The sequence below is a fragment of the Plutella xylostella genome, chromosome 5, assembly GCF_932276165.1.
Source record: "Plutella xylostella chromosome 5, ilPluXylo3.1, whole genome shotgun sequence".
In the NCBI taxonomy this organism is placed as follows: Eukaryota; Metazoa; Arthropoda; class Insecta; order Lepidoptera; family Plutellidae; genus Plutella; species Plutella xylostella.
The window spans coordinates 2,691,746-2,717,712 of record NC_063985.1 but is presented as its reverse complement, the minus strand read 5'-3'; the positions used below and the strand labels follow the sequence as shown (position 1 = coordinate 2,717,712).

Below are 25,967 nucleotides of genomic sequence, written 5' to 3'. Positions count from 1 at the left end.
TATTTACTAGACTCGACACAAATATACGTAGTAGCCATGATCTTCACAAGCAATGGCGGCGTAATAAAACAGTGCACTGAAACAAGAGCATCGTGCATCGTGCGATTAAGTAGCATAACAGCTACTAAAACCATCGTAAGATTTATAGATAGATAGATAATAGTAATATTTATTTATACCCTCACCAAAAAGAATAAAATTAACAAGTTATAACTTAATCAGGGTACAAAAGGTATAACACAAATACGAAAGTTTCCAAGCAACCCATTGAAGACAGCCGACGTGTTTATTTTTTCGGGTTTGGAGACAAAAGCGGGTGCAATGTGTGTGGGCGCCTATACCTCGGCGTTCCGATTTATGGCACAAGCGATACGTCCCGGGACGTCCTTCAACAGATGTGTCCGGGCGGAGATAAACAGTTTACACAGAAGCACCATTTCACAGGAACCAGAAATAAACGGCGAAAGGAACAACAACTCGATAATTGCGGGGGAAGTCTCTGCGGGATGAATTGTTGACAGAAAAGGTAATTGGGGCGGGACAAAATTACAAACAGCCGTACATCTGGTCTGCATCACGTAGCCTAGATTCTAGGACAGCTAAATAAACACTCGTAAATTAAAGACGGATATCTAAATATAAAAACGGATCTTTGCAGGGCTTGCTGTATTTATACCCTCATAGCTATATTAATAAACACTGTTTTCTTTACTAATAAAATAATAAAAGGATAGGATCAGAACATCAAACCCTTTCAGCCGTAACATCCCTAGAGTCCACAACTCTCAACTCAACTCAACGCCAACAAAATTCTTCCAACTCTTTCCCTAACAAATTTCATTTAGAGGTGTACGTGCTACGGCGTTGAAATGCGTCCTATTTCCAGAGGGTCTAGGATTTAGGTGCCAGCTCTTTCAAACTTATTCCGACGAACGAGTGCTACAATAGCAGAGCCTCGTTGGCCCGGAATTGAAATTAGGACCGCCGACCTATATCACTTCAGAGTAAGCCGTTTCCTATAGCCGTAGCTCTACACGAGGAAATAAAACTTCTGTGTACAATTCCATCCCGCGTGGATCAGTGTTTCGAGAGCAAACCAAATTCGTAAGTTATTGGAAAGATTTTCGGTACTGAATTTGCCTCAATTTATCAAACTGGTTACGCTCAAACAATGGGAATACAACAAAAGCGTGCACAATGGCGCGACCTTGGTCAAAGGTAATGTCTTTGTGAGAGCAGATTATAGCGATCCCGCGAGAATAATGCAGCTTTACTTCCATTGTTACGACTTGCATTTCCAGGCAAGTGTCGCAGCTTGTGGATTCAACACCTGAGACTTGAACATAAATATTAATAGTATTTTCTACTTTGAAAATGGTATGTTCTGTAGAAACAATTTTGCCATAAAAGCAAACTTGTGTTAGACCACAGAGTGCCGTTGACTCACTCCAGGGTTGCGTAGGTGCCAGCTAGTTAGCACACAGACTCCTTGAAGCACTACCAGCTGCCGCATAGAGGTACCTATTGTTGTTCACGAATATTGCGCAAATTTTCTCCAAATGGCAATTAAGTAAGCCAAAAGTGCAGTTGAGAAATCAACTTAGAATATCCAAGCCATTGCTTTCGTATCCAAGTTTAAGGACATGTTTAAGCTGCATTTTAGTCATTACCGTCAAAACTTTTGTCATAAATATCGAAGTTAGCATTGCGGTTATTCGGAAGCTTTGTGTAGACGATATTTTATGGAAATTTTGTTTGTAAAGCTTAGCTTTGAAATGCTAAATGTAACGCTGAGTTTGAAGTGAGATGCGGAGGAGGTGGGATGTAATTTGAAATCACAACTATTTTCCATTTACACGTATCTTCTTGCCGTGGGCGGACCAAGGTGGGAAATAAATATGCAGATTACTATCTCGGCTAACAAGGTATAGAACTGGATAAATTCGTGACTTGCCATAAGGAGGCTCAACGACATGTAAGGTCTAACGACGAACGTCTGCTTTGGGAATTGGATTCATTTCCATGTCAGTTATAAATTACGAAGCCGTGTGACGAAGATGCTTATTTTATTTTATTTATTTATTTATTTAAGGATCACAAAACAGATAAGTTACACTTTTAAAAACAATTTAAGAACTAGAGTAAAATTATTGTAATGTGTACTTTCTAAATACATGTGACCACAACACGAGTAGGTAAGTAAAGAAAACTTAAATGTAAAATAAACAGACTTATTTAACTAATTAGCTGTGTGTATATAGCTAATTTTTTAAATTAACCATATAACGGGATAAGGGATCATTGAACTAAATAAGGAATGGTTCGAGTTCAAAGAATCACACTCAAATACCTGAACAAAAGTGGACACGTGCACAGAAGGATCCAAAAATCGATGTTAACATGTCACGTGCCCCCAAACATATCCATACAAACATGACATTTAGCGCTACTTGTATCACATCACGTGTCTACACTATTCTGGGAGTGGAAAGCCATTCTGTAGCAAATGAGAATCCGCATAACACATGCTGGGGGTCGTTGACTGGGTTCAGCTGAAGACTGCAATAGAATCGTTTAGCGAACGAGAATACGTCAGGTCTTGAGGTGGTTTCCCGCCTACGTGAGCTAAGCAGCCAGGCTGGCTGGCTGCCTGCTGATTCACTTCAACTGGCTTATAAATAAAAGATAGCCATTGTGCCATTGGCGAGACAGTTTCAAACTGCATAATAGTAATTCTGAGATAGTTCGTGGCTTTAAAGTTATGCATATTATAGCTACGAGAAATAATTTAAAAAGCCAAGCACTAGACCATTATTATTATGAGCTAAGTCTTATCTACACAACTACTTATCAGATTCAGGATGATTAAAACACAACTTAATGTCAACTGGTCAACTTGTCGAGATAATCATGTCATGAATCAGATAATCATAAAAAAGTTATGTACATAAATAAGTTGTAGCACCCTCGCTACAACTTATTTATGTACATAACGTTCTCCTCTCAATGCCACCTAGATACCAGAAGTGCATGAAAACCATAATCATACACTATATCATTTAGAAGCGCAGCCCGCTACACCGCCACCGGCTGGTTTGACGAGCCCCGTTGATTGGACGCACTGATCCGTTTATAAAGAGCTGGTTTCCATACCGGGGACAGGGCACAAGTTATAGATTATGTTGTAGGTATAGGTTCGGAGAAATTATAGAGACGACATAGGTAGGAATAGTTTAACAATGGACAAAATGTTTTTACATTACCAAAGCCAACCTTAATCAAACTAAAAATGAACTTCGATAGTAACGAATATGGACTAAGTAAATTGTTTGCTAAACAAACATAAACCAGCTCAACAAAAACAATAAACAACCAGTGCTCTCGCCACGTATCTGATTATTATCAGCTAATAACGCTAAAAGCATTATTAACATGTAATGGTGTGATTATAGTACAGAACGGTTGATTACACAACAGGTACACACAAGAAGCAAGTAGCTATTACGTATATGTCATGCAATAGGATGGATGTCGTGTTTCCGACATCGCAATATACACAGAGTACCTAATGTTTATACACACAATATTTTTTTACAGGAATCTGTTAGAACTGCTAAGATCTAAGTACCTACCACTTACAACTTAATAGAATCAATATGATTGAGCGTAACTTAGTATACAGGCGCGCATTCAAAGGCAATATCAATCTTTTTATTACCACGACCAATGCCTTAAATAGGCAAGAAATCTTGGACCAGCCAACTATCGCCTTGCAGACTATGTGGAATGTAGAGTTTTTATACACCCCGTTATTTTCGAGGTACACTAGATGGTGTCTTTAAGTGCCAATTCGTTATTTACCCTGCAGAGAATCTATTGATTGTTTATATTTAGTAAAAAAAAATGGATGTCAATTTTACTCTGGTACTTATGAAGTACCTACGTGAATTTTACGGACACAATCATACGCTGATAGCAGGCTAATTAGATGGTATCAATCAACGCCAATTATAAATCTGTGAAGAGCGTAAATTGCAGTAACCATAGCAAGGTCATGATAGAGTAGGAGCCCCACTACTATGGTGGCGTGGTGACCTCCGACCGATATCAGAGAATAAAGGGTCGTTCTTTACTTAGTGTGCGAAGGCCGATTTCCAATACATTTCTCTTATTTATCAATATCAGGCTTTGTTGTCAATAGCAGTGTGAAAATACAAACAAAAAAGCTGATTGTTTTGTTATTGAACCACAAAACTCATTGTTTAAATTTGGTTAATAATGATTTCAGTATCATCTTTGAAGTTAAATTGTACAGTATTTTATTTCAAATTATCAAGACGAAAATACTAAGCAGAAGCCTGAAACAAGTTATAAATAAATCCGCGCGGCGCTGAAATATTAAAACTGCCATCACAATGTAGGGTAAAGGCAAGGTCGTGACTTCGAGAGGCTTTCCGCTCCGATAAGGCCGCTGAGCTCAATAATAAACATTTGCATAATATACACAGAAGCCTTATTACCAGTAGCAAACAGCGTAAATTGGTGTAAAACGGCCATTTACGCGAGTGACGATGAATCGAAATTCACGTCACGAAGAAAACTCTTCGTGTTTGTTTATGTACAATTGTACAATATATTATGTACTCGTAACATAGCAATATCTGCAACTAAGTTTAGGCGACAACTAAATAATACCAACAATCCAACATAAAAGTATACTTACTTGTTATTACTAGGTACCTATAAATCATTAGATGAAGTCGATCGACTACTATTTTGTATTCGACGCAATAAAAAGGGTGGTACTTATATGAGAGTGAACGTGCACTAAAAGTATATCAACGTCAAGATTCAGGAGGGCGACTTTTCACGTAAACGATATTTCGGATCACTGCTGTGCTAACCACGACTTTATCTCGTTGCTTTACACGTACCGATTGCATGGCAGCTCTCCGAAACTTCGTATTTCGTCAAACAAGAGTATCTCCCCAGTTCCCATGTGAGTGAACGCACGTTCCCAACATACATCATTCACTTACTCGGATACACCGAACGGCACACTGATAGTTTTACAGCTTCATACGAACGCGACCGAGACGTTGACTGACTGATACCATTCCACTTGTCTCTTTGATCAAGTGACGATGTTTCTTAATGGAATGTTTATATGAATTCAAGTGAATTTGATAATCTGCCTGAGAGATAACACGAGTATTTTTACCGTTAATATTTGTGAATTCTATTTACCTGTAAGGCATATCAGTATACTTTCAAGATACACTTACTAGTATTAATAACAAGTGTAAAACATTTGTATAACGGACACGGTGACGCTTTCACGGTAGACTGTATCTGTAGATAACACTCTTCAGTCCCCCGACCGGTGCACAGCTAGAGGCAATCCTCAAGAGAGCGGGTGCATCGCTCCCCATTCCGCCGTCTGCTTATCTATTCAGTGGGCGTCTACTCGAATGATTGTCTTGCAATAGCAGATAGCAATATGCACTGCACAGCCGATCACACAGTTTCTGTTTGAACATCGATTTCCACTGGAAAGTTCAGCGAGACGTTTGCTAAAGGAAATTAATGCGGTAGCAGCGTGGTATTGGAATCTGCAATTTTATTGAGCAGATGAATATGCGAGTGGATAAGTGGGTGCAGTCCTGATATGCTCCGGCTAGACTATAATAGTGCGAGTAGTGGATGACTCACAATGGTCACACAATGGGTTGTAGACTTTGCTATAAATAGAGTGCTACTAGTAAGAATAATTACTTGTAAGTGCGTTTACCTCTACTAGATGAATATATTTACTTTTCTCGTTACCCATAAAGAGAAACTAGCACAATGTAGCTTTAACATATGGTTTGTAGAAGAAAAACCCACTACAATCATGTAAGGACCGATACCAATAATGGCAGACGCACGTGTCAACAGCAGAACGTTGCATGAAGAGTAACTTATTGTACTTTCTTAGTTATTTAAAGCTAAATGTATTTTTGTCACCGACACGCTTAGAATCAGTCAACATTATTATTGTTATTGCATCCATATCCAATCCATACACTAGCAGGAGATTAATTGTACTGTTGTTGATTGAATTAATCATCTGGATTGAACGTCAATAATAATCTTGGCGAGTGCAAAGCAATCAAGTGATATACAATCGAATCCCAGTCAATCGAATGACCATTGATACGAGAACTCGTTCCATTGTTTACGGTGAGCAAGTTTAATCAGCGACACTGCTCCAGATTTACGAATTTGGGCCGTTATCCTATTGTGTAACGTGTTGTTTACTAAGTAGCCATAGCATTGTATAGCATAAGCATAATCGTACAGTCGGAGTAGGCACCCAGCGTAGTTTAATGCGGCGTGAATGAACGCATCCATTGAGTTACTGCAATCGCTTTATTCAGTTGTAGGCGGTTGTGCTTTCTGGAACTAGCTGCACTTGCCTTGTCAGACGCGCAGTTGCGTGGGGAAAGTTTACATCTAGCTGCGTTTAATTTATGGCTTCATTAGAGAATGTTTCCTAGGTAATGCCGCTTTTTAGACTCGACCATTGTATAACAATAGAAATATATCATCTTTATCGTTCTAAATATCGTACGCTTCCCCGAAACTCATAGTTGTACTGCTCCTGTAACTTTCAGCATACATAACTTAAAAGTGAGCGTGGTAGAAATATTTAAACTCTGTGAGGATATTATTCTAACAACGAAAACAACCGCTAGAAGCTCACAGACTCATAGACAACAAACAAATAGGCCCATAACTAACTGGTCAGCCGGACATCTTTGTTTGAAGAACAGCCATTACTTCGCATGTCTGCCGAGCGTCTAGAACATACTCTGAGCGACCAGAAAATGGGAAAATATTGACACAACCTCACTGTTAGAACCAAATTATATCTTCTAAAGATTATGCCGAAGTTTTAAAATGTTATTCGCTCTTATACATAAGTGAGTGACTGTGCTAAATGATTAATTACGTTAGGCATTACGTTATGGATTTATCTATCAAACCAGAATATCTAATCAGATATTTTATACTCAGCCTCTGTAAACAAGTTACTTAGCATCTGGAGTCTGAAGGGCCGACTAAAGAGTAAATATTGAAATAGCATCTTCGATTTTGTTTGAAATTGAAATGAAACTATCGCTATTTGGACAGCCGCCATTACTTGTCTGGCGCTGGTCTACCAGACTAGAGACCAACAAACAAACTAATATTGACGTTGCATAAACTCCGCTACTTCTATTTTCTGGCTAGTGTTTGCGCTAACCTTAAGAATATTTTCGACGGTAACTTACAACGAATCTGACTGGCTAATCCTTTCACCACAGTGGCAAACCTCATTAAAATGCTAAGAAGGACCCATTAAAAACAGCCGTAGACCAACCTTCAAAATTAGATTATCCAATCATTGATCGACCCTAAATAATGTACCAATACAGAGGTTATATGAAACTCCCGATACGACGTTATTAACTCGTATAACTTCCTACATAGCCTTGTTTATTCAACAGCGTTTCCCAAGCCAGTCTGCGATGCGTCTGCATCGATCTAACCTAACGGCCCAGACACGCACGGCCCCGCCGCACGCCAACAACGGAAGATATTCCTATATCACCTCACTTCATGCTATATTTCGTACCACATTGGTTAAAAGTAAAGTTCAAGCGAAACAATGAGTCATTCTTGAACAGTTTTACGACCCTTTTATTATTTTAAACACAACATTATTCATACAAAACGAGGGTTTGCCGCAGGAGACTGACGCATTCGACACAAGAGTCCACACGTGCTTAGAAAACAAAAAAACCAAGACCGACCCCGAGCACTCAACTTGATGAGAACGGATGAGAGTGAAGCACTCCACAATCTTCATAAATAATTCCAATGTCTCAGACCTGATGAATAGTTGACGGCAGGTCGGAATCAATGTCCACACTGCCTACTGCATCGTCCACGCAACCTTGATACAGTACCGTTGTAGAATACTTCAACGATCTAAATATAAATGCCACCGCAGCAGGATATCTGGACCGTAAAGTACTGCAAATATGTTGCTCATATCCTCCGCGTTTCAAGTGCATTTCCGTTTCTATTTGTAACTGAATAACAAATATATATTTTACAATATAAACATTTTGTTTTATGTAACTAACCAATTTTGATGAAATAGCTACATTATTGTAGCCACTTCATAATTTACAAAAATCCTGTCAGTATTGATTGGTCCACCCGTTTCAAACAGTTAAAAATAAAACCAAACAGCATTGTCGAAAACACGGCTAACATCATTTATCTTGTTTGCGAACCGAAAACAGCCATTGCTAAGCCATTAATTTTATCAGACCCTCTGAAATTTCTCAAATAGAGACCTTTTCCAGCACATGCTGAACCACATCGCACCCAGCTTGACTATTAATGAACGCAAATAAATCGATTTATTAGGGCTACTGGTAATTTACAGGGAAAATGGCTACTAAAGGTCGAATTTCGTTCGCACCAAATTGGATTATTGGGGAATGAGAATTTAATGAGATCGTTCTTTGAATAACCTCTTTGACTTTTTGAAATCAGGCCCTCAGTGAGTAATATTTTTTGATTCAACGCTTCATAAAGACGAAAGCCAAAATAATATCAAACATTATTTTACAATAGCTTTATGTAAAGGAGTTTAAAACGTTATAATTTAACATTCTAAATCAAGTGGCGGTACTTAAATGCAGGTGAAGTATTTGCGGAGCTAAATTAATTTCGAAGCGCACACGCTCTTCACGTGGCAAGTACATAAGCACCAAGTTTACATTCAAGGAGCTGGAACTCGTTAGGTACACACGGGGATATTAGACACTGCGCTCATATTATAATGAACCTAGGTGGTCTAGTACCTCCACCGTGTACCTAGACGGCTGTTATGTATGTTTCCTACAACCATAAAACCAGATGTTTACGAGGCCGCAAAACTCTTCGACTCAGTTTTATGTTAATTAATACGTTCAAAATATGTTCTGGCAGCAGGAAATTTAACTTTAGTCGGTGTCTCTCTTAAAATAAGATAGTGGAAGACTTCATGCACAACTGCAGTTCCCAGAGAGATCATACAGCTGAAAGTTCCTCTGACTGTGACAAGGTATCACCATTAAGACCATACTCTACAAAATGAGGTCGGGCTGAGACAGTTCGGTCGCCCTCCTCAGAAAATACGGTCTCTGCTAGATAGGAAAAAATACGGAACATTCTTGAATATGACATCGCCATTAGCCAGTTTACAAGCTAATTTACCAGTTTCCTTCCCACATGCATATATTATATTCTCGCTAAAGCCATAATTTTGCCGAGATCTAATTTTCTGACACTTATTCCAGCTCGAATACGCAATTAACTTTCCAGAAGGGAAAATTAACTCTATTGCCATGTCAAGTTGAGCGTAATTAATTCCGCTGGCAACCTCGACCCGAAGACAACCTTCTAAATGTGCGACTAACAAGGAGTGGTGGAGAAAACTCTTCAGATAAATTAATAATATACAACGTAGGAGTAAACACGGATGTTCCACTTTACCGATACGTTATTAATATGGAATTATTATATAATTTTCGCCGTAATGTTTGACACAGAGCCTGATTGACGATGCTGTCTGGATAAAAGTTATCTGTGTGATTAAATTGTACAAAACATAATAACAAAACGTACGAGACAGCCAGCATTTCTTTTGTACAGCATAACATCTAATATAATTTTCTTCTTATTATATAAGAGGAAAATTATGTACATATTCATTATTTCCTTTGATACAATTTACTAAATGTAAATATGTATTTTGTGTTTCTTATATCTTAATTTATTCGCTAACACAGTGCTAAGATGAAAACGAGGAAACAGTATGTCTGAAGACACGACTCTTGGTTGTTGTTGCAAAAGAAAGGCGAATGAACCACTCCACACTGTGAATAAATATTCAAAAGTATGCGTGTGACACCTGCTTTGAAGATTACAGGCTGGCTGAATGTGATGTCACGGGAAAGGAGGTCCTTTGATGGTAAGCCATGAACTCGTGTATTTTATAATAGCTATAGTATTCAAACTTTTTATAAAAAATACACTAGATTATCTATGTGTAAAAGGGTTGGGTAGAAGGAGGGTAGAAGGTAAGATTGTTATTGTCAGTGGTAAGAAGGCCACAGATTACAGCTTTCTCGCAACTTTAAAAAGATGCACCCGCTTGCTGCTATTATATTATCGCTTGACACTGTTCAATTGAAAAGCAGAAAACAGAGCAAACATTTTACATACCCGACAAATACCACGTATTAGAGGTGGCAAATGTAATAGAATTCAGGACATTCGCTGATCCGGTCCTCGAGACATAGAAATGTCTGGAACATCCGTGGATTGAATACAAAGAGGCTTTATTCGGAACATTGTTTAAAATCGTATTAAAATTTGCGTATCGAGATAAAAGACGAATTTAAGAGAAAATTAGCGAATGTTCATTGTTCATTATTTAGATTGTTCATTATTTCAGAAAGTTTGTTACTAGTTTATCCTTATTATTGCACGAAATACCTATGTATCGAACTATTTACGTAATATATTTTTTAGTTCCTACGACTAAGGGTGGATTCGACCAACGTCGAGTAACTTTTTACTCACGAGTAAACTACCAGTTACTCGGGAGTAAGCAGATTTTGCATTCTATCAAACCTGATAGCAAGATAAGTAGCTTATCCCAAGAATAAAAAGTTATACCGCCAAGATTTACCGTGTAACGAGCTTATCTGAGAGTAATTTTGTAATGGCGGCGGCACATCAGTACCCGTATCATGAAAAACCGCAGCATATTCTATTCGATAGTCTATTCGAAAGTGCTGTCAACCTGTCAACAACAAAATGGCGGTGTATGAGGCGTTTGTTAAAAAAAAAAAAAGTTCCTTTTTGGAGAAATAGATGGCGTTGTCTGGGGTTGTACCAACTTTCAAACCCTCAGAACACACTCAGATCACAATATGTTATTCTGTGAGGCTAACGAAATGTGAAAGTGACGTAGGTAGGTAGAATTGTAGTATTATTTTCTCTATGATGTCGATGTCACTGTTGCTTCAGCGTTCAGTGCGATTGTGCGTACAGCCGTTCTTTTCAAGTTTTCTCAGTTTCCTTGTGTTTCTCCTGTATTAATTGAGTTGTAGTTGAGCTATCTGCTCCTCCTCCCTTGATACTGTAGAGTTAGTGCACTTGAGATAGTGACTCTTTTGAGATAGTGACTCTAGTGAGATAGTGACTCTTGTGATAGTGACTGCTATACTGTAATAATGCCTAAGGACTATGGATCATGGTCCCTTGCCAATCTGAAGATAGAGTTACGAAAACGGAATGCCAAACTAACTGGACGGAAAGCCGGTGGTAGCATTCACAGAATACTTAGCACTATCCCAAGCCACATGCAGTCTGAGCCTCGGAAGGATGGCTCGCGCTACCACCCGACATTTAATCACAACTAGTGAGTTCTTATTCTGAGTTTAGTACTCTTTGCTCTCTATGTAATTTTTGACAGTTGGTACACTGCGTTTTCACGCCATCTATCGGCTTACCCAAAAGCTCTACTGACAGCTGTCAAGGAAAACGGCTCATTGCGGTGTACAGATTTGAGAAAGTTTGACAGCTATCATTCCATAGGTCATTGTCAGAATAATATTATGTACTCTGTGGTCATTCTTTTCGAAACTCATTCGAAAGGTAAAAAGTGTTCGAAAGTGCTGTCAAGTTGACAATAGTCGCACTCGCATTCGATTCTATTCGTTAGCTCGAATTTTCATGATACGGGTACAGCTGATTAGAAAACCGTCATATGACATATAAACAAAAGCACGTTAAAAGGCAAATTCTCAAAATAACAACAGCGATTCAAATATTAAAACCTTATTACAACATAAACAATTTCATACTATTATAATCCATTCAAACTAAGTTGGCATGTCATTTCTATTGTATGCTTTGAAAACGCAGGTATTTTTATTTTAGTTGCAGTACAGTTTCGTTCCTCGTTCATTCAATTAATCATGGTATAACCAATATAACTTGGTAGAATGCAAATGTACTTATCCCAGATATTTACTCGCGTATAAATTTTATTCCGGTATAGTTATTCTCGTGTAACGTGATGTTTGGTCGAATCCACCCTAAGTGCAATGGTGATTTATTAATGATGCGTAGGACGTTACGTCTAGATTGACTCATGGAGATAGGATATCATCGGAAACTCTGATATCAAGAGACGGAAATTAAAAACGTATGCATGTACGTATGAAATTAAAAAATTTCAGCCCATGTTGATTTTTCCTGTAAAATTACAATCATGAATATTCTTCCACATCAACATTTATTATAAACAGATGACATTTTGTTGAAATAAAAATGTTACACTATAAACACCGGTTTTTCGACTCATTCGTCTCAGATAAGGATGACATCAGCAATACTTTATTGGTCTGAGCCGTTCTTATACCTCCTGATACTTAGTATGAGGCATCGAATGTAATACTATTATTGTTTTGTTTTCCAACAGTATAAAAGCTAACCTACGCGTTCACGGCAATGAAAGTAATAAAGAAAACAAGGAAAACCTTAACAAGTATTCCAAGTAACCCGCTGAAGCCTGAAGAAGGTTATCTTTTGGCACCAAGGACGTACCCGCCGCTTATGTATGCATGTACATGCTACGTTTTTTTGGAATTCTGCATTTGAATTATTTTTCAATTTGGCCAGGACGTGGTGAAAAAGTTAACTTACTGTTGGCTTCAGGGTACCCGTGCCGTGTTCCTTTTTCGAATCCTGCATTAGAATTGTTTTTAAATCTGGCCAGTAAGTACGTGGTGGCACAGTCAGGGAGGCATTTGGGTCAATCGATACAACGGCTGGCGTGTCGCGAGTCCGATCGCCGGCCGACGACACGTGGGCCGCCTCATCAACTATTCATTGAGGGCCGATATAAACTGTAGCACCGGCCATTGCTGATCGTTTATGGAGCCGCATTGTTGACATTATAAAACTAATAAAATAAAATAACGGAAACAGTGTATGAGACATTGTAATAAATGTTACCTTACAGAGTAGTCAAAGGCAGTTCAATCTAAAGGTTGGTAAATACGTAAACCCAGTAAATCACCAAACAAAGCCTGAAAAAGAAATGTCCTAACGTGTAATTAGATAAATTACCGGAAAAGCAAGAATAGCTTTCTTCGATATCCTGGCAGACGCGAACTGCAGACGCCAGAAACGAAAGAAAGATCGATGACCTACGAGAGCAGCCAAAAACTACGTACAAAAAATATGCACTAACTTTAACATTGAACATACGAAAACAGTTCCTATTGATACTTTTAAGCTAAACTAGTCGGGCAACTATAATCCTTACCGATTAATAAAGCCGTTAGAAAGAACAATGACCTTTAAACAACAAAAACGAGCCTTGAATTTTGGTTAAGGCGGTGGTGTTTAATATACAGTCTTATTTTACCGCAAACTCGCCAAAAGGGATTTGCATAATGCGGGTTGCAGCAGTACTTCTGGCGAATGAGCTTTAGGATTCATTTTAAAACATTTGTCGGAATCGTAAAGTGAATGAATGAGTTGGTGGAAGGGTCTAAATCAGGACTAGGTCAAAGAAATAAAACGATATATTTCTACCTAAGTATAAAAAGTACCTGATAACTTTTCTGTACTCCTCGAAAAGGTCTCATTGAACACCTCTCAACTTAATTGAGCCACTTATAGTGTCATCCAGAGAGCACAAGGTTTATTCGTAGACGCCGCAGGAAATATGATGGATGTGGAAGAGCGAGTTGGTCCACAAAAACTGGAATAGCCGTGTGTGTCAAGTTTCGTAGAGCACTCCGCAAGAACCTGTTTACACGGGCCAAGTTTGTCACAAAAAGTGCCAAGTTCGAGGAGCTTCTAATAATAGAGACAAAAACACTAAAGAACGGACCACCTTTGACTTCCTAAACTACATTTCTATTCAAATCTAGTCCCCAAATATTCTGGATTTACTTTTTCCACGGCTTTTATTCAAATCCAGCGGTGGACTTTTCTCCTTTACTAAACTGACGCTAAAAATAAAATGTATTTTCCTGTCCAATGCAAGAGAGTGCAAAATGCAAAAAAGTATTCTGGCACGCGGCGGCGGCGGCGGCACGCTGCATGTAAACTCGCTGTATGTTCCGCCCGATACTTTTTGTTGTACAGGAAGTGCCCGGTTTTAGTTCACTGGACTGCTTATTCTCTATAGCTGTACCCGCGCGCTTCGCTTCGCCTTAAAAAGTTTTCCCGTGGGAATTCCGGGATAAAAAGTAGCCTATGTTCTTTCCCAGGGTCTAGAGTCTAGACCGTATGTATACCAAATTTCATTCAAATCCGTTCAGTAGTTTTGGCGTGAAAGAGTAACAGACAGACAGACAGACACAGTTACTTTCGCATTTATAATATTAGTAAGGATAACTAACCACAGGATTGCTATTGTACTAAAGATGCGCTATTCTCGGAAGTAAATTAAACTTCTCTTGTGAATAAATAGCATAATAGTATTCATATTATATAGGTTAACTACTTATATCATAGTCCCGTGAACTAAGCTTATTTAATGAATACATTTGTTTACGCACTGTGCAATTCAGATACCAGGGTTATACATACCTACATACTTATTTAAAATATTAAAATTGTTATAGGATCTCTTCGTAACCCAGAATATATAGCGGACCGAATAGATGTGAAAACTGGCAGGTAAGTTAAACCCACTGCCGGCAGAGGCTATTTCATTTCGGGTATGTAGAGTAAAATACCTGCAGTCAAAGTTTTACCATTCACATCAGTATATTATTTATAGCGTACAGTGATGAAAACACATGTAGGTACTCATATTTTTTGAGTATATTATGTGTATGTATATACATACGCTGGCTATGTATAGTGCATGCAAATTAGTCTCCATATTCATCCACAACATAATTTTGCTTGTCTCATTTCAATAAAATAATCTTTAAATTAAATAGCCTTATAAATTATGTGCACGCTTAATTATTTTGGATTGCAAGCAATTTGAAACAACAAACATAGATGTTTTCCTATTTTTTTGAAGTCGGTTAAATATACCAATAATCTCGAAGGATGCAGCCAGACTGTCGGAATATTTACATTCCTCGCTGAAGAGAGGATAACGCCCACCTAATATCGACCTGGAATTACCCTGAACTACTGAATAACTTCTCACTAAAACCTCAAGTCGGTCCTCGGCTAGGAACGAAATGCAAATGTATCTTTTGAGCTTTTTGCCGGCGCTGTATAATGGAGAATCGGAAATCGCGGAATCTGGACTTTTTCCTCGACTGCAAGCGGAGCCTAAATGGCTCTATTCTTTAACTTTTCTTTATTGCAGATGGCAACAGCAGTGCTCACAGCCAAGAACATACTAAGGTCCTCAGACAATACTTTAATGATGTGATACAAGATCATGTTGCTTCCATGTGCACGACCGGAACCATTTTCATTCAATTCATATATTATGATAGCATCACTAATCTCTGCCGCATCAAATTACCGCTATTTTATCCTTTCTGATCAACCTTACCTGTTTAAACTACAATTACAATGAACACTCAATTAATAAATCAGCACGCAAGGTATACACAGTTCGATACGGAAGACGCAATTCGGGCTGCCATAGACAAAGGCTAACGATGAAGCCTTCACATATTTCCGCCGGCGCTAAACGGAAGCCACTCTCCGCCAAGGCCTAAGCAATTAGTGCCAGCGCTGAGGAGCAATGGAGGCTACTTTCATATAGGCCAAGACGCGCCTTCAATTTCTAGAACGTTTCAAATTCTCTAAATCGGCCTTTGTTTATGTACGTACCTACTGTGGCAAAGCTCATATCAATACATGTATACAATTTTGAAAAATCCGTGGTATCATTCAAAGAAAGAATTAAGTTACATTCATCTGACAATCAATATCCTACACATTTTTATCTGTTTCTAGCAATTTGTGGGTTTCATTCGTCACGTAATAGTTGTCCGGCGTTGTTTTCCACAACAAACAAGAACGATTGTTTATTTTGTTAGTTTTTGGGACAGTGATCATCGGAAGATTGCACAACGGCGGCTGTCGAGGTAATATCTGCTGTAATTGGAGCGTGGTTATTCGCGTACTTGATATATTGTTAATTTGGCAACCAATTGTTGCGTACTTAAGCTGAAAGTTAAGCCACCATCCATATAAATTGGAAAGGACACATTTCAGAATTAGGTAAAAGTAATTAATGGAATAACTAACAACAATAACAGAAGAAACGGAGAAAATAATACAAACCGACAAACAACGCTTTCCTCGGCTATCAATCACATCTAAAAGACAATTAAATTGTATCAATCACGAAAGAGGTCAATGCAATATTAACTGCTCACCACTGTAATTGTGCAGAGAGCGTTATAATTATAATTCAGCAATTAAATATCCGTGAAACATGTTCCAACCTCTTGTCTCTTTGTTGTACAGTTACGGAAGCGGGGCCTTGGGAAATGCAGTGTTTAGTGTTCAACGTTTAGTGCTAACATGACTCACGATCACGCCAGTGTTAAGTTAAGAAGGACGAGGTTCTATTCTAGCTCATGCTACAATTGCCGCGTACATTTGTGCATTATTTATTGCAATGGCTACTAATGGTGATTAAGTAAATGGTTGTTGTACCTGTCCTTGTCGTGTGGCGACTGCGGGTATTGCAGGATGGTCTGCTGACCCTCCATTTCGATCACACATTGTGTCCCGAGTTCGAGTTCTGAAAAATACAAAAAACTATTAGTAGGTGACTACTGCATGATTACAAAACGTGGTTACTTTGCGTCCATTCTTATTGTTATCGTTGCGGTAAGAAACACTCTAGCTAGTAGAGTTTATCACCGTGGTGAAAAGATTAGCCAGTCAGATTAGTTGTCAGTCCCCATCAAGCCCATTGAGCTCCTTTTCCGTGGCCCCCGTGGGTATCATTGACAGTATCCCTCGTGTCGCAGCATGCAGTCTTACTAAATGTAAAAGGATCATCATCGCATCGAGATCGAGCTTATCACCTAAGATTCGCACTTGCACACGCCGTAGTCACTAATCAGTTACGCGTGCTGGGCGAGTCTTCGACACTGAAACGTAGACGCTACAAGTCAAGGTGAGGCCAGACGGTATGTGTTACAAATCCGGTTGTACCCATGTACCTATGTGCCGCGACAGATGTACAACTAGCCTTATTAATAGAGCTTACCATAAATGAAATTAACACGTTTATTCTAAGTGCTTTCGTACTTTATTTACATGTCCATCCAAAAGGTGGACGAATGGATTCGTTGCACCTAAATTAGGATACTATGTGCTGTAAGTAGATCTGATATAAATGGTGCTGTACAGATTTAGTTAGCAATACATAACATAACATGACGCACCTCGATTCCTAACTTAAGGTTATTCCACGTTAGTGACGTCGTACACGTACTTACATAGGTATAGAAAACTAGACACAATAGGTATCTGAGGGCATTTTGTACATTGAGTGACAAAGAGAAGGACGGCTGCCACGCCATCATGTCATTCGCATCCGAGAGCGCTCAATACACAATTTCTGGTGCTCACGGTACCCTAAAATCGTATCTGAAATTGACACCTGTATCCGATAAGGGCAAGAATCCAACAACGATAGTAATGATCTTTGAAGGACTTGCGCGTAAGTAAATAATGCAATGTATGTTAGATGTGTGTACTTTACAGGCTACCGACAAATGACGGACTCTCTGCAAAATCACTATCATTACATCATTATGCAACTTCAAATTGATCTTATTGCGACCGCCACTGCAACCACTATTCATCGCCGACAACCGACGGGAATCGATTTAATCATTTGAGTGTAAATTACGTAAAAGACATTACATCGAAAGTGGAGCAATGCTACAATTCTCTGTGCAATCACACAAACATCGGAAGAGCCGTAGCGTGACGAGTGAGTCGCGAGCGAGTCCCTGCAGTGTAGAGTATGCTTGATATTCACAAATGCAAATTAGTAACGCTGAATGTCGTATCATTTCTCAGTCGGAACAATGTGACCATGATTTTCAGAGCGTGTCGGCTTGATTGACGCGTTCTTCTATTAATTGATAACACTTGTTACATTCTTGTGGCAGGTAGAGACTGGATGTAAATAACTTCTGATCACATCACATTTCTTAGACCCTCTGAGGAGAGCAGGCATATTATGTTTATGTCCAGCAATGGACTGAGATTGTCTGAAGACAGCAATATAATTTTACACAAATTTTGTGTTATTCATATTTATTTGTGCAAGATATAGGTACATACGTACATATTACAAAATTTATGAAGTTGATGGAGTTAAAGTGTTGTAAAGTTAGTTACTTTTTCTTGGTTTCCATAGATATATTTTGTCATTACCTACATAAGAGAGAATCTTAGTATGAAACATGGTACTTACTAGCATTTTTTACACCAGCTATTACATTTAAAGCCGAAATTAGCTTAAAGTCCCTTTTTTCAACTCGGTATATGCATGTTTACATAAATCTTATTCTTTATAAAATATTTTTTTGTTACTTCAGAATAGACATCATATTTATTTATTTATTATTATAGATACACCAACATTCTACAGCATATCAGATCAAATTCGGTCTCATGAAAATTTGAGAAAGAAAACTTGTAGATAGTAGCATTTGGGCTGGTATATTTATGAATACCCAATTAAAGGTTGTCCTGAAATAAACACTTTAAGTGATAAGACCCTCATTTTTGAACCAATCTGATAGTACATACTTAACTTCTTTTGTTAGAATAAATGAGTACTAGTTAGTTGCAATGAGAATTTATACCTATTCTTATTTTTATTATGTTGTTGACGTGGAGTACAAGGGAGTGATGCAAAAAAATATATGAAAATCAATACACAAAGGCATCAATGTTCTCATGCTCAAAGTTTTTTGAATTATGGATGGCCACTGTTGTCCTACATGTAAATGATTTTTGAGAAAATGCAACTTAAGGATGTAAGCTTAAATAATTCAGTTTTAAGAATCTTTTGAGAGAATGATGCATCACACCAGTAAAAAATTGCTATACAGTAATGCTTCATAGCATGAATGTCCTATGTTCTGTGTTTGGGATGGTGTTATGCTATGGGTAGGTATTTGATTGGTTGAATACATGTTTTCTAATATAATATTCAAAAGCTAAAATCAATCCAAGAGGACTATTATTATTTGAACTTCATAGTTAGATAGATACTGATAACTTTTAATGGTAAAATTAATTGGCTTCACACAACACATAAAAATATATTTTAATACTCAATTTGATCATAAAAACTGAATAATTGTATAATATTATTCTGTTTTGTTATGGTATTTTATGACAATGGCTTGATTAGCTATGTATCAATAGTGGGTGACAGGGGTAAACAATTATGGGTAAAAATTCATGCAGAATATTCCCAGCTTTATCTAGCTACTTAAAAACTTATCATAAATAACTTGTTTTTGTAAATAGTTGTAGGTACATGGCACATAAAAACTAATATAAACCTAGACGTCCAAAAATATTAACAAAGGGTTTACAGTTAAACCGTAACATACATTGAATATGAAAAATAGTGAAAATTAAAAGTTAACATGTGAAAATTTAAACAGAAATAGGTAAATCACAAGACTACGAAGCCCAGTTCAAAGTAAAGAAAACTCATCATAGCCTTGCCCTACTGCAATTTACAGCTGTCGAAGCAAAGCCACAATAATGTTAATCTTTTATGCTGATAAACCTAAACGTAAGCAGTACTGGAAAGATAGCAAATTATTTATTAGAAAAAGATCTGGTGCTGCTTACCTCGCCTGTTAAAGGGTCGAACTCGGACGGCTACTTTTATCTTATCCGAGGCCATTTTAACACTAAATTCACAAATTCAATTAAAACACAACACTTTGCACATGAGAGTATGATAAAATTATTGCACTTGATCACCCATATTCCAAAATAACAAAATCCATTATTTCACGTTATGATTTCGTCGTTCCCGAATTGACACTGGCGGCCATATTGTATTAACTTTTTTTCTGCATTCTACTCCTGATAGTGATGTGGTAGTAACGAATTATAATCGATAAAATATATTGATTAAACATGAAAAAATACTTTGTCTATTATTCTATGAACTGTTGTTTGTCCATATAAATAATAAATAAATAAATAAGACTGTTTCAAGGGTAATGATTGCAATTTTTTCATCCTCTACATAATCACCAACACGCCCATGAAGACCGTAAGCCACATGGTAGAAATTTTTACTGGCTACACTGGATATGTTTCATTCGACGTAATTTGTTTTACATTTTTGTGAAGAAAATAAAAATAAGATGACTGATTTTGATGTGTTGAGAGGTCGAGACTCAATAAATTTATATAATTTATAATGTAGGTAATGAAATGACTCTAATGCCCTTCCTTATGTAAATGTATGTATACACAAACACAACAATCAAACGTCGATAATTTACATGGGAACGGAACGTTATTATGTTGTTTTTATTTTATTTGACGTTTTGAGAAAACATCAACATGACAATCGGTTTTTTGTAAAAGTTCTGTTGCGTATTTTTTTCATTTTCCTAAAGTTATTGAAGATGAATTAACTATTGAATCTTAAAAATCCATTCCGATAAGTGTATGACATAGACAGCTTATATCTAATCTTAGTAAATCAGGGATAAAGCAATCTATGTAAAATGTCGGCGGACCCACTTTTTGGCTGGGATCTAACTTTCAAGACTGTTGAAAGAGATATAAAGAGAAGTTCAGATGTTCTAGTTGCGTTTATTCACTGGAATTTGACTAAGAGAGGATTTCGTACAATCGGTATAGGTGACGAGGTAATATTTGTAGTTTACCCTTGTCAATTAAAATGTATCATAAAATGGATTAAAAATATATAACTTTATTACAATTTCAGAGGACCCTGACTGGAGATGAAGATAAGAGCGAGGTGCTTCCTACAGGGTGGAACGACAATGACAACTACACCCTGCGCTATGTGCTGGACGGGAAGCTCTACATACTGCATGGACTGATTACTAATGGGAATCTCATTGTCAACTTAATGGTGGGTTCTCTTTCTATCCTTGTTATGTTAGGGTCCATTCACACAGGATCCATTTAATTAGATGCACTTTATTTATTATTTATTTATATAGGTAAACTTACAGCAAACATATCTAGACAAATCAAAAACTATTCTCATACTACTAATAAACACATATATTTTAAATAAATAATATTGTATGTATAATTTTTGGATAAGTTAGATAGATAGAATATTCTTTATTTGCACACACACATGAAATAAACTTACATAACTTAAATACTAACACATATGTAAGTTAGAAATATTTGTAAATCACACTTTAAGCCATAATCACAACTTTCCCTCAAATGTTTCAGAGATCTGAAGATTTAGCCGTGTCAAACTTGGCTGTAAACATTGAAGACACTGTTAAGGCTATGTCGGGGTCCATCGACAAAATGATACCCAACCACAAGGAATTGATGTTCAATATCAAAAGGGACCTTATAGGTTCCATTACTGACCGTCCAACAGCCACTGTCGAAACACAGACTTCTAGAAGTGAGTAAAACACCTTTTGTATAAGCAATATCTACCAGATAATGTTGAATAAAAGTAAAAAACAGATGATGATTGATTATACTAAACACCATAGTCAGAAATCCGAATTAGTTTACTTAGATAAGTTGTAATCTTGTGGAAGTTTGGCGTTGGCTAAATGCCTGTAAAGTGATGGTCTGCATACTATCCGAAAACATAGTACATTTGTTAATTAATAAATGATTTGGTTTTTTTTCCAGATGAAAACAACAGAAGGCCACCTGATGATCCTCTGAGGGTGCCTCCCCGGCCCGGTCTACGCCCCGAGAGCCCCACCAGGCCAGACCTGTGGTAAGAATAAATTATAACAATCACTCTCAGTATTCCTGACTTAAAAATATGCAGCTGTTTGTGTATTCCATTATAGGTACACCCAGTGAAGCATATTGCATTGCATAGAGATTATGGCTAAATTCCAAGTTTAAGGTAAGGTAAGGTAGTATTATTTTACAGTCTAATAATTTGTATTATTAATTTATAGAGGATAGTGTTATTTTAAATAGTAGCCAGTTGTTTCATGTCACTCTCTGATTTTAAATGCCTATAGTTTATTTGTGGTGTTCAATGCTTTCATTAGCTCTGTAGTCATCACAATATCAATAGGCAAATAAATATGTGTAACTTAGTGTATATCCTACCACATTCTAGTATAGACATATACAGTGTAATAAAAAAATGAGCCTTATACAACACACAAACATAAGCATTCATTTCTGCTATTGTGCTTCACCAATCTAGGCTGGTACTAAGGCTAACGAGAAATGCCATTAATTATCGCGATAATATAATCAATATTATTGATGGTTATATTATAAAACAATGGAAAATATACCCTTGTAGCGTTGTTTATACTTGTAGGGATAAAATTATACTTAGGAATAAACATCCAATTTCGCGATAATTAATGGGAGTTCTCGTTAGTGTAACCCCTGCATGAAGGGAGAAAGTAAACGATCATATAAATGAATCTCTTTTAACGTTTTACCACACACTCCTATACCTTATATACCTGCCATACTTATACTTAGACAAGTCTGCTGCCATAGCATCATGCTGAGCTAGAACCCATTTCGGCACCGAGAAGCAACATTCATGCTCATTTTTTATTTAGTTTTATTACTTTTTAACCTTTTCCTGTAAATGTATGTGTTGTTTCTGTGTGTGTTTCAAACAAACGAATTTTCTTTCTTCTTTCACTTCATTCCAGGCACATGCCAGAAGTGAACCCGTACAACGTGGGCCGCAGCGACCTGGACCCGTTCGCGGCGGGCCCGGGCGTCGGCGGCGGCGGCGGCATGCTGTTCAACCCGTTCGGCCCACGTCGCGACCCAGAGAACCCCGGGCTGGGCATACCTGGAGGATTGCCCAGGTTTGTGCTCTCAACACCTTATTGTTTAGGCTCATTTATAGTATACTAGCTGTTCCCGCGAGCTTCGCTTCGCCTTAAAAAGTTTTCCCGTGGCAATTCCGGGATAAAAAGTAGCCTATGTTCTTTCCCAGGGTCTAGACCGTATGTATACCAAATTTCATTCAAATCTGTTCAGTAGTTTAGGCGTGAAAGAGTAACAGACAGACAGACAGACACAGTTACTTTCGCATTTATAATATTAGTTAGGATTTTTTTAACAAACGAGTACTGAAATAGTTTTACTGCGTTGCGATTGGTCCACGAAATTTATTACTGCGTTGCTATTGGTCCTAACAATGACCCATCACACTCTGTCAATACCAGAAATGTGTGAGAGCAGTATTCGTATGTTAAAAAAATTTGCTTGTTTTCTTGGATGGAATTAAATGTCGGAAACAAATGATTGCAAAGACAACTCTGTGGTCTTAGATAAACAGCATCATCTGACTGATTGTTCTCTGCTCTCTGTTCGGGCAAATTTAACGCTACTTACCACATCCTTGGCTCATTCCATCACCACTCTGCTTTCCACATCCACTTCATTTCCATCCTTGGCTACGCATGCCTGTCTATTTGATTGATATGTTGGTTATAAATATGCCTGCCTATTACCGATTATATTGATCTGTTCCATATCTAAAGCTGCGTACGGACCGGCCCAACAAACGCCCAAAGATGGATATTTATCACACATAATACACGGAAGATTCCAGCAATGAAGGTCAACGAAACCCGTTCGTTTGGCCGGTCTGCACGCAGCCTAAAACATGTTTTGTCTCTGCCTTTTCCAGGGGTGCAGTGCCACCGGGAGCCAGATTCGACCCATTCGGGCCGCCGGGCGCTCCGCCAATCAGAGGCCGAAGACCGCCGCCTGATGCAGACCACTTCCCGCCGCCCGGGAACTTTAATGACCACATGTTTATGTAGTCTATATGAATTAATCATTGAACACAATATAATTTCCATTAACGTTTAGTAAGTCATGGGATTTAAATGATAATAAAATGTTTTGTTGGTATACTGAACCAGGTTTGGTTTTATTCTATTGTTCACAACCTAATTATAATAATATGGCATGAATTATAATAATATTATGTAAGCTTGAACTAAAATATTAATAAATATGTACTATGAAAATACATAATTAGGCATTTTTTTCAATATTAATGTTAGGGTTAGCTCGGGTATGCAACAGTATGCAAAGGTAGGTGCGTCGAGGGAAAGGATCTCTGAGCCAGGACCCGACTTTAGCTAGCGCGGCGACGACGCACGGCAGCAATGGGCCTTGCCCTTATTTATGTCATATCGTACAGCCCTTTGTGGTTAGTGAGTATTAAGGTATTAAGTATAGCCCAGGGAAGTAATAAGTACCTATATACAATACTTATTACTTCCATTGTAGAGGTTAGAGCTAGACCCTCAGAATAATAAAAGCGAGATGTTCTCCCTTGGTCCTCCACCTCCTTAAGCAAAAACTTTGAATTTATTATTCTGAGGAATGTTCTTGGGGATACCACCACACATTAATATTTTTTAATGCCAACATATTTTAAAATCTACCAACATCTACATCAAAATCACATTGAAGAAAGAAATCGCAATGAGGTTTTAGCATGGAAGTAATAATACTTGTTGTATTATTACAGTGAAACTATAAAGTCCTGAAATTAAATGAGGGCGCAGCCATCTTTCATGTAGCAACCCTATATAGCGAAACAAAACTGACTTTGATACTTGAAATTTTGCCTGTGACTACCTACCCTATTTCTGTATTTAAAAACAACTTACCATCCACAAAAAAGCTCATTATTAAAGCTAGAAGGTGTTAATATGTAGGCTAATAGTGAAACCAATAAATATTTATTTAGATAACGTTATTACAACTGTATAAAATATCCGGATTTGTTGACGAAGGGCACACACATATTAAAATCATCAATTTCTCTTTTTAGACGGCCTGTTCTGTTTCTTCCATGAGTTAGAAATATTCCATTATAGAGCCCTCTTTTGAAATATGCCAGAGGGTACTGTCCGATACTCCTATAAAATAAAATAAAAATACTTATTTGAAACTACCCTTAAGTTAAGAAAAACAGAGTTACAGAATGAGAATTTAGTAAGTAAACAAAAAATATAACTTCAAGTATCAAAATGTTATGGTTTGACTCAACTTAAACCAGCTCAAACCTACAACCAGCGGTATGTAAACAATGTTCGACTTGGGCTCTAAACCTAGGTTTATCGATAAATGAAGCTTTGGTACTGATAAAAAATGAATTATTACAATTTGTACACTTATACATACCCGTCATAGACGCTGTACGAGCGTAAACATCCTCCAAATTCGACAAAATGAGTCCAGCTTCATGTTCCGCAAAACATTGTAAATAAACTCGATAAATAACTTCCCTAGCTTGACTACGAATATTTTTCTTCTTCTTCCTAATTGCAAACAAGCGTAAATAGTTGTTTTTATCTAGATTATCCTAATAATTAATAAGAAAATTGAAAAAACAGCCAACCGCCAACTGCCATAAACAATTGTTATGACTTTTATGTTTCTTTTCTAATGGTGCCAGGCTCCTGAAAATTTTAGTTCCTCAAACATTAATTTTATGAATTAATAGTTTCACTGTACTTCCATGGGTTTTAGAGATGGATCATAGAGAAAAGAACACTACGTTTTATCGGCCATACAATGAGAAGACACGAGTGTAACCATGCTGAAGTTGCTTTCGAGTGGCAGCCTGGCGGAAGAAGGAGACCAGGTGGAGAATCAAAGAATCAAAG

The 25,967-nt window shown here is 37.6% G+C and overlaps 2 protein-coding genes across 2 annotated transcripts in view; one reads left to right on the top strand and one right to left on the bottom strand.

Moving 5' to 3' along the window:
* The window catches only part of LOC105392026 (kinesin-like protein KIF13B), an 85,029-nt gene extending 64,874 nt beyond the window's left edge, over positions 1 to 20,155 (bottom strand). Inside the window, exons 1-2 of the mRNA XM_048633201.1 lie at positions 19,939 to 20,155; positions 16,756 to 16,843 (exon numbers count right to left, since the gene is read on the bottom strand). Of these exons, the coding sequence (XP_048489158.1) occupies positions 16,756 to 16,843; positions 19,939 to 19,993 (143 nt within the window). The 5' untranslated portion in view covers positions 19,994 to 20,155. The remainder of the gene's footprint in view (positions 1 to 16,755; positions 16,844 to 19,938) is intronic.
* A 495-nt stretch (positions 20,156 to 20,650) lies between these two features.
* On the top strand, positions 20,651 to 24,202 carry LOC105391491 (proteasome inhibitor PI31 subunit). Its single transcript, XM_011562973.3, has 6 exons — positions 20,651 to 20,978; positions 21,059 to 21,208; positions 21,547 to 21,730; positions 21,970 to 22,060; positions 22,977 to 23,138; positions 23,969 to 24,202. The coding sequence occupies exons 1-6, from the start codon at positions 20,835 to 20,837 to the stop codon at positions 24,102 to 24,104; spliced, it is 867 nt and encodes a 288-aa protein (XP_011561275.3). The 5' UTR covers positions 20,651 to 20,834; the 3' UTR covers positions 24,105 to 24,202.
* Positions 24,203 to 25,967: the final 1,765 nt, after the last annotated feature.